This window comes from Corvus cornix, chromosome 1A (assembly GCF_000738735.6).
Source record: "Corvus cornix cornix isolate S_Up_H32 chromosome 1A, ASM73873v5, whole genome shotgun sequence".
NCBI lineage: Eukaryota > Metazoa > Chordata > Aves > Passeriformes > Corvidae > Corvus > Corvus cornix.
Window position 1 is genome coordinate 21,849,363 of NC_047057.1, and position 17,708 is coordinate 21,867,070.

Below are 17,708 nucleotides of genomic sequence, written 5' to 3' on the forward strand. Positions count from 1 at the left end.
ATTTAGGTTTATTTACACAGCCATTTAAAAATACTTACATGATGTCTTAAGGATTATGAGAATGACTTAAAAAGGCATCTCAATTTGATGCAGCAATCTCAGTATGCAGTATGAATGCGAAAGGCAAAGCTTTAAAGTGAACAGGAATATAAATGATGCTACTGTGAATTCTAGTGTTTGTGAACGTGAACAGATACATCCTACATCTTAGGTGTTACTAAAATTAGAAGGTCTTTCTTTGGGGATGCTGAGAAGGCAGTTTTCCCCACTGGGCAATAGGAATGTAAAAATACCCTCTACATGATTGTAGAGAACACAACACTGTGCTGTTCAGTGATGTCTAGTACTCTGCTGTGAGGTCAGTATTCACAGTGGCAGTCAACAGCCACTGCAGGTAGTGGCTTTTGAATAAAAGGTCATGTTTTTCAATAGCCTCATTCTGACTGAAAGCCTGAAAGCTTCTTGGAACTTCTTGATCTCTGCAGTATAAAACCAGAATTAAAGGAGAAACAAGAGTTTGAGAGGTAGATACACAGTCTGCAATAATCTCTTCAGGACATCAAATCCCCTGTTCACTTGAGACCTGGGGAGAAACCCTATCCCAGCAGAAGTTGGTGTGAGTTTTTCATTGACTTCAAGAGATTCAAGATTTATACTTGACAGTTTAAGAATAAAATCTATGAAGTCCACATCTCTCTGTGTGTTCTGGGAGTTTATTGTTACCATAATGGAAGTCAGCACTTCCCCCACAGTGCTGGGTAAAAAGCATTCCAGCTGAGTAAGAATTAGACCTTATAATTAGGGTTTTTCAGACAGATGGAATCACAATCTACACAGACCAGAAGGTATTTATTACAGAAAACAGCTCTAATTCCATATTAGCATGTTTTTGTAAAGTCTGAGTTTCAGATTTGTTTTATTCCTTTTAAGCCATTCCATCTTCCCTATCCAGAGCACAGTACAGCGCCAGTGGAATTCCCCTTACCTGGCTTTACATTGCAACAGCATGAGTTCATGCTCTTTGCTTAGGCTGCCTTTTTCTCTTTGAAACATAATGGGCACTTTTGGAGTGCAGTTCTCCTGGTCTGTTTTGGATGCAGGAAGAGACTCAAATGGTGCTGATAAAATTTTCAATCTCCCTTCAGAGGGATGGCAAATATGTGGCAGAAATCAACTCTCCAAATGGCATTTTTTGGCAGTATCTCAGTCACGTCCTTACTTGTTCTGCTCTTCCTGTTTGCGCTTAGAGTTTTGCTGCTGGATAAAGCCAGAGTCACCAAGTATATCTCTGTGACTAAAGAAGGATGATCTTTGGTTTGCTGACTGTTTTGGCCCAGCCTGGAACTTCCTTACCCTAGAAGAACATTCAAAAGCATCAGTAACCCAAAATGTACAAACCTCATTAATTTTCAAATGACACAAAAAATACTTTGACCCCAAGCAAAGTCATGCGTATAGAGTTTTAGCTTAAAGCAAAGTCTCTTTTATATACACATGAAGGAGTCTCTAAATGTTCTTGCAAACAGAAATATGTTGAAAGTGAAATGCTTTGGTGTTAAAAAATGGTTTTAGCCACTGTTTTGTAAAATCCAGTTCTGTGTTTGCAGAGCTGACCGGAGCTGCAACGCCGCATATATCCAAGCAACACTCTATAATTAGGAATCAACCTATCCTTCTCATCTACAGGAGTCAATCCTGTAGATGTCTAGATAATGTCACAGGCCTCACAAAGGACAGTGGTAACTTTTTAAAAGTTTTTCATCACGATCACAGTAGTTAGAGCATTCAGTGGTGGCTCAGATATGAGACCCTTCAGATATAAGGAGTAATTTACAGATAGTATCTTCCAATGTAAAAAGCTGAAGGAGACTTTCCATAGAAACCCCAATTTGCTCATGCTTATGCTTCCAACACGTTTTTCAGTCAGCGTTTCAAATGACCCTGCAACTTGGAAGACAGCTCTCAATTTTTGAGTAGTGCTCTAAGCATTTGGCTCGTGGCCAAAGCAGAACATACCACATAGGAGGCAACACAGGGGCACGTATGTTATCTGTGTAACATGTCCATTGGAAAGGCTTGTGTCCTAGTAAAAGTTTCAAACTCCCAGGGAATATTCACAGCTGACAGCTCTTGGTGAAGGAAGTCCTCTCCGAACAGCATTAAGTTCAGGCAAGTGCCTCCTCCTAGCTCGCTCCGCTGGCTTGCCGGGATGTTTCCTGCCCAGTTCCCATAAATAGGTTCCTCCGTGCATTTCCTAGAAGCTGGCCTTCCCGGAGCGGGGGGCGCGGGCGGGCGTGCCGGGGCCGCGCCATTGGCGGCCAGGGAGGTGTATCCCGCGCCCGGCTCGCGGTTGGCTGCGGCGCGGGGCGGCGGCGCCGCCGGACATCGGCCGAGGAGGGACCGGGCCGCCCGGCCGTGCCTGCCGCCGCCCCGCTGCCCGAGGTAGGTTCGGCGCTGCCCGGCGCTCCGGGTGCCAGCAAGCACTGCCCGGTGCCCTCCGCCCCCGCTCACACCGCTTCTCCCCCTGCCCGCCGCCTCTCAGCCTTTCCCTGACGCTCCCCAGGGATTTTTTCCCCTCCCGCGCGTCGCCCCTGCTTGCGGAAGGCCCCTTGCTGTGCTGCTTGGCACTGTCTTAGCCCCGGTGATGCTCGGGGTGCGGTCACCCGCTCCCAGCACGGGCCAGCAGGGACCGGCGCGGTGCGGCCCCGCGGTCACTCGACGTGTTGGGGAGGCCGGGAAGGGTTCCCAGCTCTGCAGGCTTGCAATGCTAAAGCTAGTTTCACTTTTACAAGGGGATATGGATATCTCTGTGGCTGAGCCTCAGCATACACAGCGAGGCATACAGACCAACTTCTAGCCTGCCAGAGGTCACCCGACTGTTTGCTCCTTGCCCGGACTCCCACGATCCCAGTGCAGGGCAGTGCACTTCTGCTGGAAGGCGTCACTTCTCTCCTTGTGCAAGTCTTCTGTGAGAGGGAAATTAGCTTCACTGCAGGCTTGGGTATGAGGTGCAGTGTTTTAGTATGAACTGCTCTCATGGTTATATTTTAGCTTGCAGAGATAGTGAGATAGTGTGACAAGGCTTCTTTTCTGAGTGGCATCATCATGCTCTTTGAGAACCCTCTTAGCATGCTGAAGAGAAGTGTCACAAAATACCTCCAACTTCAGTACAGTAACCTCTGCTGGTGGAAAAATGTAGCAATGGTAGGAAGACCACACTTCGAGCTATTGTAGATGACTGTGTGCTTCTGTTCATGCTTTCCTTCATGTGCTAGTCCCTCTGTTTCAGCAAGCCTGGAGTTAAACAGGACCTCTGGAGTCTTTAGGTGTATAGAGATACTACAAGTTTGAGGCATGAGGACAAACAGGATTTTCCAAGTGATTCAGATACAGAGATTCATGTATTATCAATTAAAATTGTGTTGGAAACAAAGTTCACATCTCTGAAGCTTATCTCTGAGATTCACATCTTTTAATTGCATAAGTATCTGAAGGCCTTAGGCTCCTGGGTGCTTGATGCTGGACCTGACAGCGTCCCCGCAGAAGTAAACAGTAGGCTTCACTGGGAGTGAAGAGGATGAGATAGAAAATAAAGGGGTTTTCCTCTGCAGGTCCTAGGAATCTGTCCAAGTGAAGCTTTTCCACTTTGCAGAAAATTTGTATTAGGGAGAAACCTGTTGTTCCTGGCCACACATATGCTGACTGCTAGGCGGTAGTTAAGGTCTTGGCCTTATCTTCCATTTTTTGCCTGTGTAAGAATTAGCTGTGTAAAAATACTTAGTGTTGGGCTTTCTCTTTTAATCAACTGCTTGCCATATAGCCTGTATTCTGCTTTTTTTCTGTGTGTTTGTTACTTCTGACTGTTCTTGATGCAAGTTGTGATGGTCTTTGCATGTTTATGGTGGCAAATGAATATAATTGGTAATTTTAAGTTTCCAGAATTCTTTTAAAGCCTTGTAGTTAAAAATTTGCTGAATAGGACACATTAAAAGCCTTCCTTTTCAGTAATCAAAACAACTAGTAAAATTGAAAATTTGTAAGGACACCTCATCAGATCAAGATGCAACAAAGTTAATGGAAATTGAATTAATGTCTCACAAAAGTAAGGTGTAACTAGAGTATGAAGTATCCGGATTGTGTTTTACAGCAGATGCCAAAGGAGACCAGAACTTTTGCACAAACATTGTCTGAATTGTACATGTACCTGTATTATTTTATTACTTTGTCTTTGCTGCCATCAGGCTTTACCATGCTCCGAGCCTTTAGTCACACGAATGGTAGGTGTGTGTTCCACCATGCTAAGTGTTGGCATCATCGTAAGTCTGTGCTGGCAATCAGGAGGGAAGATGTCAATGCATGGGAAAGAAGAGCACCTCTAGCACCAAAGCATGTTAAGGAGTTGACAAAGATGGGATACAAGGTCTTGGTGCAGCCGTCAAACCGGAGAGCCATCCATGAAAGGGTAAGGTCCCATTTTGAGAGACAAAAGCAAAACCATAGTTCAGTTGTTAACCACAGTACATAGGAGAAATAATATTCAAAGGCTATTTATGAGAAAACATAATAAAAAAAACCTCCCAGAAACATTAAATTTTGTTGCTAAATAAGGAGTCATTTGCTAGTGGAAAGGAAAAAGAATAGTTTGTTTAGCCTTTTAACGTAATGTTGGCACCATGGTGGGTTTTTGGAGTTGTTTTTATTTCTTGTCCTGTCATTACTCTCCCTAGAAGTTCTAGGTTCTCTTGAAGTGGAAACTTGGGAATTCCTTTAACATTGTTGTTTTTGTCTTCTGTTTGTATGAAGGCAAGAGCTCTAAAAACCCCCTGTATTTCTTAAAAGAACAGGAAAGACAAATCTGGTGAATTCCACTCTTGCTTCAATCCCTTTCCTCATGTGAAATGAAGAGAGATTTTTTTTCTTTAATTCTGTGAGTTTCAGGACAGAGAGCTTTTACTGTTCTTGTAGCAGCATTAATGCTGTGCTGTAAGATAACTGATAAAACAGAAATTGAAACAAAAATGGGGAATTAGTGATTACTTGCACATACCACCTTTTAATTAAGGCACAGTGCTTTTTTCATCAGAGCACAGATCATCCTATGTAAACATATTTCCTTAGAAATCATTCTTCAGCTTGGATTTAGGCTTATACAATTTTATAAAATCACATGTCATCAGTCTTCATATTTTTGAATTTTTCATATTTCTCTAAATGTATTTCCAAGTATTTGAACACCTTACAAAGGACTGTTCATTATTGCAATACTACAGGGTACTTTAAATTTAGTAAAATATCCTTTTTGTAGTCTGTAAATTTAAGATGAAGTATTTTACTAACACATAATTATAATTTGGCCTCGTATAATAGGATAATAGCATGGTAATTCAATTTAATACTTGATACCTCTTTATCGAAGAATTTTGTGAATGTATCACATGCAGTAACTTGTTTCTGCTTGGAAGAATTATGTAATTTTCCTCTGTTCTAGTTGCTAATATGCTGAGATCTGAATGTGAAAAAACACAGAGAAATTTTCTTTGATTTTTCTATTTCATAGGAGTACATCAAAGCAGGTGCCATTATTCAAGAAGATATTTCTGAGGCTTCTCTGATAATAGGTGTGAAGAGACCTCCGGAGGACAAATTAATCCCCAAAAAGAACTATGCCTTCTTCTCTCACACTATTAAAGCCCAAGAGGCAAACATGCCCCTTTTGGATGAGATTTTAAGACAGGTAAATTGTGTCATTTTGAAGGCCATTGTCAGTTAACATTGGGTGGAAACTGAATGCTTAAGTGTGATCAAAAGCTTGCTGCCTAGCATAGTTATTTCCAGCAAACGTACTTGTGGATGGCTGATGAGGACAGTTTCCAGTACCCTTTCCTGAAACTGAGTATTTCTTGCTCAGAGGATCTTGTGTTTGCAGTGTTATTCTCTTCATGTGTGTAAGGCAGACGAATTGTGAGCATGGTGTGCTCAAGAAAGGCTCTTTCTCTCTGAGCATGAGGAGTTCTTGGAAAGTTACTAAGCTGGAGTGCATATTGGTCATTTCAGAGGAAGGCAGCCAGTTCACTCAGAAATGAGCAACTTTTGGCAGAGGACGTGAATGGGCCTGCAGCTGCTGGAGTGGCACGCTGGGGAGCTCTGTGCAAAGAGGGCATGGGCAGTGCAGAGAGTCTTCAAAACAAGAATTCAGTGCAACTGTTATGTTTTTATACTTAACTCCTGTTATGATATATTTGCCTATCTTATCTTATCCATCAGACTCTATCATGAAGAATGACAAAGGCGCGTGAAAAGGTAGCTCCTGGGAGAACAACGTGCCACAAACTGCATCCACTGAAAATGTTAATACTCAGTTTGCTGTGTATTTTCAGGAAATTCGACTGTTTGACTATGAAAAAATGGTTGATCATAAAGGAATGCGAGTTGTGGCCTTTGGAAAGTGGGCTGGTGTAGCAGGTATAGTGTATAAAGTAAAGGCAGGCTTCCAACAAGTGACTTCCTGTAATACTTCTGGTTGTCTGTGCTTCCTGAAAGTTGAGGCTTGCGATGTGTTTTTAACTGCATTTTTAATTATTGCTTTTAACAGCCTTTTTCCATTCCAGTTTGTGCCTCCTACTTTTATGAGATGGCATGTCAAACAGTCATGTGGATTCCTGACAAATCTAATATTTTTTGTTGTCGTCTTGAAGTCCTGTTTGTCCATTGAACTAATCTGGAGCAGACTAAAGATCAAGAGATCAACTGATTAGGCTTTTGATAAAAAAAAAGGGCTGCTGTCCATCCCGAGAGCTTGAACAACATCTGTTTGTCACTGTTATGCATTAAATCTCTTTTTTGTGAGGCGTGGCTCTCATTTCTTTCTACTGAGCTTCAATGCTGTTTCTTCAGGAGACTCTTCTATTTCCTTCTTTGGAATCTGGTGATGTGGATACACCTCATAAAAGGATATCTGAATGTTAAATACTGCTTAAATGCATAATGGGCCAAGAGCAAGTTTAAGGTCATGGACTGCTATTAAGTTTCTCCTTCTCTGGTTTTATGTAGATTTTCTTTAGAAGTAAAGTATTGATATAAAAACATGGGAAAAAATATCCGGGATGATTTGAGGCTTCAGTCTGTCTCTGCAGTTTCTAACTGTGCATATTTGTAGTTAAGACTGATGGTCCGATTTTTTTTTTTTTTAACAACAGGAATGATCAACATTCTGCATGGGTTGGGTTTACGATTTTTAGCCCTGGGTCATCACACTCCTTTCATGGTAAGAGTATGTGTGTATGTATTTTTCTTTAGCTAAATAACCTTTTGGCATCTGCTAATTATCTGTATTTGAATATGGAAAATATCTTGATGGTTCTGTGCCTTTGATTTCAGCACATTGGGATGGCACATAACTACAGGAATAGCAGTCAGGCTGTGCAGGCAGTACGGGATGCCGGGTATGAAATTTCACTGGGACTGATGCCAAAGTCAGTGGGGCCCTTAACATTTGTGTTTACAGGCACTGGTAATGTTTCTAAGGTAAGAATTGTCTTCAAGATGAAATGTTATATTATTGTTAATAGAAATTCTTGGCATTTGATCTGTATCAGGTTAAATGGGTTGATGGTTTCATTTTGTTTGCCTGGACTTCACATTTTCCTTTGCCAGTAACTATTTTTAAGTACCATAAACTAAAATGTTTAATATGAGATCATGCCTGCCAAGGCTGACATGGTAACTTCTTATCATGAAACATGGATTAAATCTTACTGTTCCTGTCTCCTTTCCAACCTGCATGATTTCTGTCCCATTCTCTCCCCCCTCTTGGCTCTGTGCTCACAAGGTATGTTGAATCATTTCATTAAAGCATGGGGGAAAGAATAATTTTTTCCAACACTTGCTGAGTTTTTATATCTGTATAGAATTGTCTTGGCTTACAAGTAGTGGACTTCAGGGCTATTTTCTGTGACACAGGGAAAAGACTTACCCCTGTTTTAGGCAACAAAGATCAGTTAACAAGGCTCCAGCTATAAAGTGAAATCATTGCCTGCATAAATATGTTCTTTCTAGCCAAAAGGATTGTGTGTCTGAAAAGCTTTTGGTTGTGATCACAGCTCATTGGGGAAGTAATCTTCTAGTTCTTGGCCTTTAGAACAGCCTGGTTGATGAGGAGTGGCTTCAGGGATCTTTCCTAAAGAGAAGCTGCTCAGAGTGGCAGCAAAACTCTCTATTGTGGCTGAGTTGAGGCCTTCCAGCTCAGCCATTAGAAATAAGAACCAGGCATCGGATTGTGGTTTAGGCATTCTGCAGTAGTGGGGAATGATGTAAATTCCTTGCACATAATGCTCAGGCAGCTTAGTTTTGGGTAAGCAGGAGTATGTGTGAAATAGTGTGTACATCTCTGAAGATGTTCTCTGGCAGGGCTGTCAGATTGTTTGTGGCATTTTTATATTTGTTTTCAAACACCAAATGAGCAGTGTTACATTCCATTTATGGTCTACTTATTCTAAATCCTACTTCATGGTTTTAGGGTGCTCAAGAAATGTTCAGTGCTCTCCCATGTGAGTTTGTGGAACCACATGAGTTAAAGGAAGTTTCCAGATCTGGAGGTATGCAGTGGCAATAGTGATTGAAAACATTGGAACCCTTTTTGTTGAAGTATAAGAGCTAATTTTTTTTTTTTTTTTTTTTTTTTTTTTTTTTTTTTTTTTTTTTTTTAACTTCAGACCTCAGGAAAGTCTATGGAACAGTGTTAAGTCGTCACCATCATCTTGTAAGGAAACGTGATGGACTGTATGATCCAGCGGACTATGATAAAAATCCAGAAAATTACATCTCTCGCTTTCACATTGATGTGAGCATTTCTTCTGTTCTTTTATGAAAGGTTTTCCACAGAGTGTTTGTAGTCACTACACTTTTGCATATTCACTGAGAGGGCATTAACTTAAAATGCTAGACCAGGTGCTTTCAGCTTCTTAAAGTTCTAGGTGAGAACATCAGGCATCTGTTACTTTCTTTGCAGGTTGCACCCTACACAACTTGTTTAATTAATGGCATATACTGGGAACAGAATACTCCTCGCTTACTGAGTCGGCAGGACACTCAGAAGCTGCTGGTGCCAGTTAAATCTGCTGCTGCTGCAACGGACGGCTGTCCTGAACTACCACACAAGTAAGATAAGACACCTCACTTCACTTGTAACAATTTTGCAGCACCATGATTAACGTGTAATGTTAGGCAGTTTCACCACAGTATCTAGTAAATGATTCTGTTTCTTTTACATTGCTCCTTCTTGCATGTTTTACAGTGCCCCGTTGATTTTGCTCTTGTTGTTTTGTGCTTTGCAGTCTTGTTTTCACAGTTTGTAGTTTTTGAAAACATCTCAGTACAAATGACTGATAGGAATCAGCTGTCTTTCTGCAGAGGTAGTTCTGCCACTGATCTTCATACAGAATCCAATACAAACAAAAGTGTGATATCTGGGAATGTACCTACAGCACCAGTATTGGTAGAAGTTTCTATGCCTGAGCAGAGTTTATGGGAAACTTCTTCCTACCCTGCCATTTGGCTTGTACAAATTCAGTAACTGTTCCTTAGCACCTCTTATTTCCGCAGCAAGTAGTGGAAATGCTTCACAACCCTAAATAGTTTTAAGGATAGAATGTGGGGTGCAAATCAAGGGTTAGTCTCCTCTCAGTGTGGGTGGGAGCCACCCTTTCTCTAATAGCCCTGTCAGAGATTTGAGGACGACATGAAAATGTATCCTGGTGAGGAATCAGGTCTCTTCTCTGCTGGCTCTTGACATCTTTCTTTCTCTCACATGACAAATAACGAATTGAAGAGTTAACCTTCAGTGGAGCCAGAGGTTGTGCATTAGGCTAACGAATGCTCCACCTGTGCCTGCTGTCTCTGAACTGGTAGGAGGCAGCTACTTCTTCAGGCTTCCCTTTATGATGGGGAAGTTAGTTTCATGCAGGACTCCCCAGGCACAGCTTGAGGGAATTGGTAGATGGAAAATGAACGGGAGGTGTTAGCAGCACATGGGATGGAGAAAAAAGATCATGGGTGAATGGATTCTGTCAGTCTTTCTCTCCATGAAGCTGGATGCTGTTGATATGAATGCAAACCTAGCACCAGATTTCCACTGTATTTCTGGATACCATTGTTTGTGTTTTGTTGACTTCTAAATGGGTTGAGATGAAGGAGGCTACAAGTCGGATAGATCTTCTCACATTTCTTTTATTTCCTGTTCACTTTTGTCCTTTTATACCTGTGTTTCTTAGTAATTTGTATAATGCTCTGTTCCACAGTCTTTTTATTTTAATTGCTTTAGACTTCTGGCCATATGTGACATTTCGGCAGATACTGGAGGATCTATAGAATTTATGACTGAGTGTACAACAATTGACAACCCATTTTGTATGTATGACGCTGACCAGCATATTACTCATGACAGGTGGGAGAGCCCTTACTTTTTATTGTTTTCCATTGTAACTTTTAGAGTGAAATGTTATATTGAAAAAATCATGCACTTAAAACACTTCTGAAAGGTGCTACCTTTCAGGTATTAAGAAGTAGTTGAGAAAAGCTATTTTCTCTCTTTCAGTGTTGAAGGCTCAGGGATTCTGATGTGTTCCATTGACAATCTGCCAGCTCAGCTTCCTATAGAAGCAACAGAGTATTTTGGGGATATGCTTTTCCCTTATATTGAAGAGATGGTAAGGTCTTATGTATCTGACAAGAAGGTAAAAGGCTCAGAATTTGGTGTGCTTGTTTATTGCTTTTCTGGTCTCCTGTATACATTCAAAAGGAATCTGCTGTAGAACATAACTGACTTTGTACTTCAAAACAAGAAAAAAGCTTTTGAAGTCTTGAGGCAATCCTCTGAAAAGGCAACATGTGAATGAGACATGAGTGACCTGGATGTCTTAGAGATTTGTCAAGGACACTTTCTGTAGGCAGGAAACAGGCTCTGGCAGGTAGTTCATTGCTTCTGGACCCTGCAGTACATGTATACGTCTGATTTTCTTGGGCACTCAACAATCCCTCACAGTCAGACTCCTGTTTGAATGCCTGTATTTTCCTAAAAGTCAAGAGATGCTGGTTGCGGCCAGAAGTATTTCAAATGTACAAGTTATTGGCATTGTTGCATGCATTTAAATGTTACTTAAAATCTTAACATTTTACTTTGAAAAATATTTGGTAATAAAATGACCTGATTTGAAGTAACTCGTCTCTACAGCTGCTATCAGAAGGCTCAGAACCTCTTGAAAAACAGAATTACTCACCTGTTGTTCGAGATGTAAGTTTTGCAGTTTGGCACTCTTCTTGTCTTCCCCTGCTTTGAAACATAGAGATACATAAAGCCCTCAAAATTTGTTTCATATGTTTCCAGGCTGTGATTGCATCCAATGGCGCACTGACACCTAAGTATCAATATATCCAGAAACTGAGAGAGAGCAGGTAATATAGGTTCTTAAAGTTTATTTGGTTCAGGATTTAAAAAGTCACCCTGTCTGCATTCTGTCTCCCCTTTTGCATTCATTTATTGTTGTGTCTTGCTGGAATGCATCTATATTGCACTGTGTCTAAGTGTCTTCTAGCTTGATGATCTCCTTATTTCTTTATTGCACATTGCCTAAATCATTAACATGTTAGTAACTTATATTGAAGCTGAGAAAGTGATCATTTTTCTCTTTCTTGCATTATGAAAACTGTTTTACCAGAGGCAGAAAACAGCCACATGCTCGTATTACTCTGTTACTCCTTGCCCTTTTGAAATGGATGTAATATACAGTCATTTGAAAGGAATGGCTGAAAGCAAAGGCTCTTGAATATACCTTGAATCTAGTTACTTCTTGTATGGCTCAAGTACTGTGCTGGGTAGCACTGTTCTGTGACTGGATGTATTGGGGAGACTCTGAGACTCTCAGATTTTTGTTATATTCATGTACCTACAGCTTCAGCTACCACTTCATCCACACCCTGTCACAGCAGTTACGTGCCAGTGGTAGACTTGAGTGAATTAAGCTAACAAAAGTATAAATAACTTGGAAATCCTTTCCCTTCCCCTTGCCCCTTACTATTAACAAGCATCTATAGTTTACATATGAAAAATGCTAATTTCACAATAAGTGGGTTCAGGTTCATGGTCAGTGACAGCTGCACTGTATATCATATAAAAACTTAAATTGGTCTGACCATAAGCACTGCATGGACTATGCACTAAAAACATAGTGTGTTAACTTCAGCATCTCAAACCCCTCCAATTTCCTTTGGGAACTTTGGGACTTCTGGTTATGAACTTGTGCATGATGAACTATGGGTGCATTTTCCGCACTAAGTAATGTTCTATTTGCTTCTCAGAAGCTCCAGCTCGTAGTGATTTTTGTTCTGTGCTCTTTGATAGACCCCCTCAAGAGGCCATTTCAATAACAAATTTTTTTTTTCCTCACACAGTGTGATGATCTGATTTTTTTTTTAGCTTCCTCCATAATCACTTGCATGGTCTTGTGTGAACCACCATGAGAATCTGGAGACTTCATTCCCAAGGGTGTTTTTGTGGGTAGATTTTTGATACTTCTGCAGATCTGTGTGTTGCGTGTGATATTCATTTGTCCATTGGTGGTGTTCACTTAGCTGTCAGAAAAGCAGAACCTGCTATTAATACCCTCCTTTATTTTGCCACCTTCAGAGGTGATGCAAATGAAAGCAGGGTTTTACTGCTTAGGGTGTGATGGTTTAGCTCTTGTTGAGAGCCTGTAGGAGTAATGTGGCTTGTTTTCACTCTAACAAAGTACTGTGCGGTGTCCAGTTTAGTTTCGGAGGGTTCTACTTAGACTAATTGCCAATAGTCCTTCAAGTCTGTGAGTACTTCAGACATAGTTCAGCTCATACAGTCTGGCTGTTCTGTCTTGGGTGCCATTAGATTTACCAAACAAACTCATCTACATCTTTGCACCCTTACTGGCTTCTTGGCTACTACTGCTTTCTCACCCACAGCTGCAAAGGCACATCACATTAACAATGTTATTGTTATTTGTACATAGATTAACATAACTGAATTATTTAAACTCATTTATAGAGAATAGGCATAATCTGGAGCTGTGTAGATTCTGTTCCCATACTTGATGGGTCATTTGGCACCTCATGTTTTTGCTTGTCCTAGAGTAAACATGCTGTGTTTGATTCAAGCGTGACTTCATTCTAGACACTAGAAAAGTTTTTAATAAATACTACAAGTTGGATTGCAAAATCCAGCTTGCTTTCATATAGGAATCTTCCCTTCATCAACACTCCCTACCTCTTCTGCTCCCTAAAGCATGGAGAGGAATTCTTCTCTTCCCCTGCCCATAAAGGTACAGCTGTGGAAGGTGTTCTATTAGAATTGATAGGAGGAGGAGGAAAGTCCTTGGGGTTGCCATATGAAAGTATATGATGGGCTTAGAAGGCTTTCTGTGACTGTGTTAAATAATGATTTAATTTTTTTAAAAAATCAGATCTGTAAAGTTTTTATGAAAGTAAAAATTTCCAGTAATCTATAGTAATAATTTTGATTGGAGAGTTGATACATTGATACATACAATACAGATTTAATGATCTGAAAAGAATGACTTTTAAAAAAGTCTCTCAAATAGGAGGGAAGGAGGATGGAACATCTGAAATTTTTGGGATTTAATTCAAACTTGACAGTACTGATACAGTAGGCTGGAATGTGCTTCAGACAGGTGATACAGATGTATTTGGTATTGATTTAACTCTCTTCATTCAGAGTAGTCTTTCAGTGCTATTGTTCGAGGCCTTGTGCCCCTAAATGTACTCAGATACTTCCTGCCATGCTTTAGGTTGGACAACAGCGGTCTTGTCTTGCTGTTAGGGATTGCCCTGGGAAGCTTCAACATTGTCTATCATTGTTATGGCAATTTTTGAAATGAAAAAACACAACATTGACTTTTGGATGCCATGAGAAGCCTCGAAAACATTTGAACCAAATATTATTTAGCAGACATATGGTTGGTCCTCTTCTAAGGTCAGCAGGTTTCAGCAGAGTGGACATCCTCTTATCAGCTAGAGGTCAGGATTCTTTCTGAGGCATAATCTGCAATGCTGGTATAAACTCTTAGTGGACAAAGGGGAAACGAGGATCTTGCTTATATGTTTATGAAGATTCCCATGAGACTGTATCTTTGAAAGTCCTATCTATTTATTGAAATTTATTTTCAGGGTATGGGATAAATAAAGCCAAACCTCATTCTCCATTAATTAAATTAAATGATAGGGCAGTGAACAGCTTTCTTCAAAAATAAGAAGTACTCTAAGAATTCTTTTTATTTGCTGTCCTGGGGTGACTTTATGATGTGTATCCCATGTCGCTGCTCTATGCCCAGAAATTAACTTTGTGCCTTTCTATGCCTCTAAACTGAGCCTGAGAGGGGGAAGGAAAAACTGAGCAAAACTTTTTCAAAGCAGTTTGCAGCTTGTTCAAGGTCACACAGAGATAGCAGTTTTTCCCAGCTGCAGCAGGGGAGCGAGGAAGCACCCGGCTTGCTGCTTTCCAGTCAGCTTTTGGCCAGTTGTTTCAGTTTCCTTTTCTCTGGAGAGAGACTGAGAGTTGGACTTTGCTTTTCCTTCCCTGGAATTTCGGATTTTCTCCCTTTTCTACTGGACTGCTTCAACCTCAGAGCACATCAGGAGGACTTTCCACCGGGCACAGAGGGCCTGGCCCTGGGCCAAGCCCCAGCTCCCAGGAGACCAAAGGGAGGACTCTGACACTTTTTCCCAGGTTTTTTCTCCACAGCGAGAGATTTTATTATTTAGCATTATTTTCCTTTTCCCATGTGTTTGTTAAATAAATAGTTTTTATCTCTTTCACTTTCCTTCGAGGAAAATTTATTTTTTCCCGAACCTGGTGGGGGAGGGGTGGTTGTGCCTTCTCTCAGAGGATATATTTCTAAATTTGCCCAACCAGAACATTTGCTAAATAGTTTTTATCTATGTGGTCATCATATGTTAGAGTTTCACAATTCTGACTTTACAACTTAATGCAAATTTAAGCTAAAAGGAAAAATAACTATAAACAACCAAAATGTGCATTCCTACTATAATTTATGCATTTCTGAGGGCATATTTCAACAACTGTTAAGTGCATTATTCTGGTTGGCAGAAAGAAATGCAGGATCTGATATGAATGCATTTTGTATTGAAAGTCAACAGAAGATCTACTTAAATTTATTTATGAGAGTAGTAGTAGTTAGGTTGAAACACTCTGTGATGGTTTTGAAATCTGAGTCCTTGTCTGCAATGTTGGTTTCTTAGTTGGGCATTAAATTTATTTGACTTTTATTGACTATCACATTCCTGTGATGGACTAGTATGAACCTAGTATAACTTACACAAAATATGCTTTCACCAGCATGATTTTGTGTACTTTAGCAGTTACCTGTGATGGAAAGGGAGCAAGGCAGAGCCTGGAATCCCTTTCTGACAGCCTGACATGACATTGGTAGTCCTCAAGTGGTCAGGTTACAGTAATTTGGCCATTGGGAAAAATACAACTGAGGAAAGTTTTGATGAACAGCTAGAAGCAATTGGAGAAGCAGTGGGAGTGTCGATGGACTTGGTTGTGTTTATGTTAGACGAAACAAGCTGGAAATTAAGCAGCAGAAGAATGGAAGCAGTGCTAGACAGTCCTGGATCAGATAGCTAGGAACTTGACTCTTGGTCTGAATAGAGCTCTTGGTTTGTAGACTTACTAAAATAATACTTCTTCTGTTAACCTTGGCTGCTTACAGTTTCCTTCTGTGTCATTTTAAATTTTGCCTGTAACACCTTCTAGGGAACAGGCTCAGTCACTGAAGATGGGTGATGAGAAGAGGGTTTTGTTGCTTGGATCTGGCTATGTTTCTGGGCCTGTGCTTGAATATCTCACTAGAGATTCCAACATTGACATCACAGTTGGTATGTAAGAATTTGTTTATTGTAATTTCAATATTATGTCTGTGGCAGAACCTTTCTCATAAATATTAAATGGATGTGGTTTTGAGAACAGATAAAGAAAATCTTTGTTATTATCCACAGCAGAAAAGGATTTTGTAGCTTTGTGAGCATTTTGAATTTATATAATTGATTTGAAAAGGACATAGCCATGTTAAAAGTTAAATGTTTGCATGTGTAACCTGTAGGGAAATAAGAAGTATTTTTCCTTCTAACCTGCTTTGGGCTGGGGATTGGTTTTGTAGATAGTCAGTCACTTTCTTGGTATTTTGCTCTGTTTTCAGCCTCACACAACAAAAAGATGAAAATGTTTTTATAGACATCTGTATGAGTGAAGTAACAGCTGTTCTTATAACCAGTGTCATTGTAATAAAACTTCAGACCCTGATTCTTCCATAAGCACTAAATTCTTACTTGTTTATTCCTCTCTTTTGGTTTTATCTGTAGCATATTTCAGGTTGGGCATCTCAGTAATCCTTTTCTGTACCCTTAATGATGACTTTACCCTGATTCTGTGACTTCAGATTTAAAACTCAGGCTGTATTGCCTTATTGCCTGAAAGATACATTGCGGGAGGTGGTTTCCCTTAAAACTTACAGTTTTATTGCTGTTGATTGTTGTTGTTATTGCTTCGATTTTTTTTTTTTTCCTTCATGCTACTTTCATACTTGGCTGCTTTTGCTACCCTTCATGGTGATAACCATAGTATTTTTAACCCCTGGAAAAAAGATTTACTATGAAGAAGAGGGGAAATCTAGGAAAGCTGCACCCTTGTTGTGAGCACTGCCTGGAGTAGTGAAGAGAGAAGGATTACAACAATATGCAGTGCCCATCCCCTCATTACTACAGAGGTTGCCTCCACTCCCTGCAGTGCAGTGGCAGGAAGGGAAACCAGGTGAACTGGAAGATCTGTGTTGCCGTGCACTGAGCAAACATTGCCTCTTATCTGGGTAGCTTAAAAACATGCAGTTTCTACAGCACACACACACAAATACCACAGAAGGAAAGAGACATGAAGATATTACTTGTTTGATATTTGACAGCAGGCAAGTAGGTGCAGAAAACACAAAGCGTGTGTGAAAACACAAAACACTGTGCCATGCTTGGTTTCCTACTTTTAGGCTACATCACTTTAAATCCAAACGATGAAAATTTAAATTGGGAAACCTTAATGCAATCAACTTTTTTTAGTTTGAATTTGTAGATGATTTTGCCTAGCCCCTTTCCCTCAGTACACTTTGATTAGTAGGGTATAATCACCCTCTGGTAATGTTTATTTCCCACTGACTGTGGAAAGGGCATAAGGAAATAAGGCCCTAACTTAGAGGCACAGATGCTTTTAATTCTCCATAAGCTTGTGCCCCACCTGCTGCCTTCTTCGACCATTCCTTTTTCCTGGCTGTGTTCTCTGGTTTGTGCTGGCAGCATGGTGAGCTGGGAAAGGAAATTAGTCAGATGTAGCAAATACTGGTTGTATTACTGTGGTTCTCTTTTTCAGTTCTGCTTTCCTTATAATGGTAAGTGCAGATGGCTTTTAATTCCCCAGAAGTCTGTGCCCCACCTGCTGTCTTCTTTGGCCACTCCTTTTTTGTTCTCTGTGGCTTGTGCTGGCAGCATGGTGAGCTGGGACAGGAAACCAGTCAGAGGTGGTAAATACTGGTTGTGTTCTCATGGGTCTTTTTCAGTCCTGTTTTCTTTACAATGGAAGTGAAGTGAAGGCAGGCAGAGAC

General features: G+C 40.5%; 1 protein-coding gene across 3 annotated transcripts in view; it reads left to right on the forward strand.

Moving 5' to 3' along the window:
* Positions 1-2,383: 2,383 nt before the first annotated feature.
* AASS (aminoadipate-semialdehyde synthase) overlaps positions 2,384-17,708 on the forward strand; it is a 30,526-nt gene continuing 15,201 nt past the window's right edge. The window contains exons 1-14 of one of the 3 annotated variants that reach the window (XM_010395489.4): positions 2,384-2,442; positions 4,242-4,462; positions 5,558-5,734; positions 6,378-6,462; positions 7,197-7,264; positions 7,378-7,524; positions 8,516-8,594; positions 8,712-8,839; positions 9,008-9,156; positions 10,319-10,441; positions 10,592-10,703; positions 11,228-11,287; positions 11,381-11,448; positions 15,821-15,942. In XM_010395489.4, the coding sequence (XP_010393791.1) occupies positions 4,250-4,462; positions 5,558-5,734; positions 6,378-6,462; positions 7,197-7,264; positions 7,378-7,524; positions 8,516-8,594; positions 8,712-8,839; positions 9,008-9,156; positions 10,319-10,441; positions 10,592-10,703; positions 11,228-11,287; positions 11,381-11,448; positions 15,821-15,942 (1,531 nt within the window). In that variant the 5' untranslated portion in view covers positions 2,384-2,442; positions 4,242-4,249. Of the gene's footprint in view, positions 2,443-2,612; positions 4,463-5,557; positions 5,735-6,377; positions 6,463-7,196; positions 7,265-7,377; positions 7,525-8,515; positions 8,595-8,711; positions 8,840-9,007; positions 9,157-10,318; positions 10,442-10,591; positions 10,704-11,227; positions 11,288-11,380; positions 11,449-15,820; positions 15,943-17,708 lie in introns of those variants that run through there. The other 2 variants (XM_019283649.3, XM_019283650.3) reach the window with 2 other exon arrangements.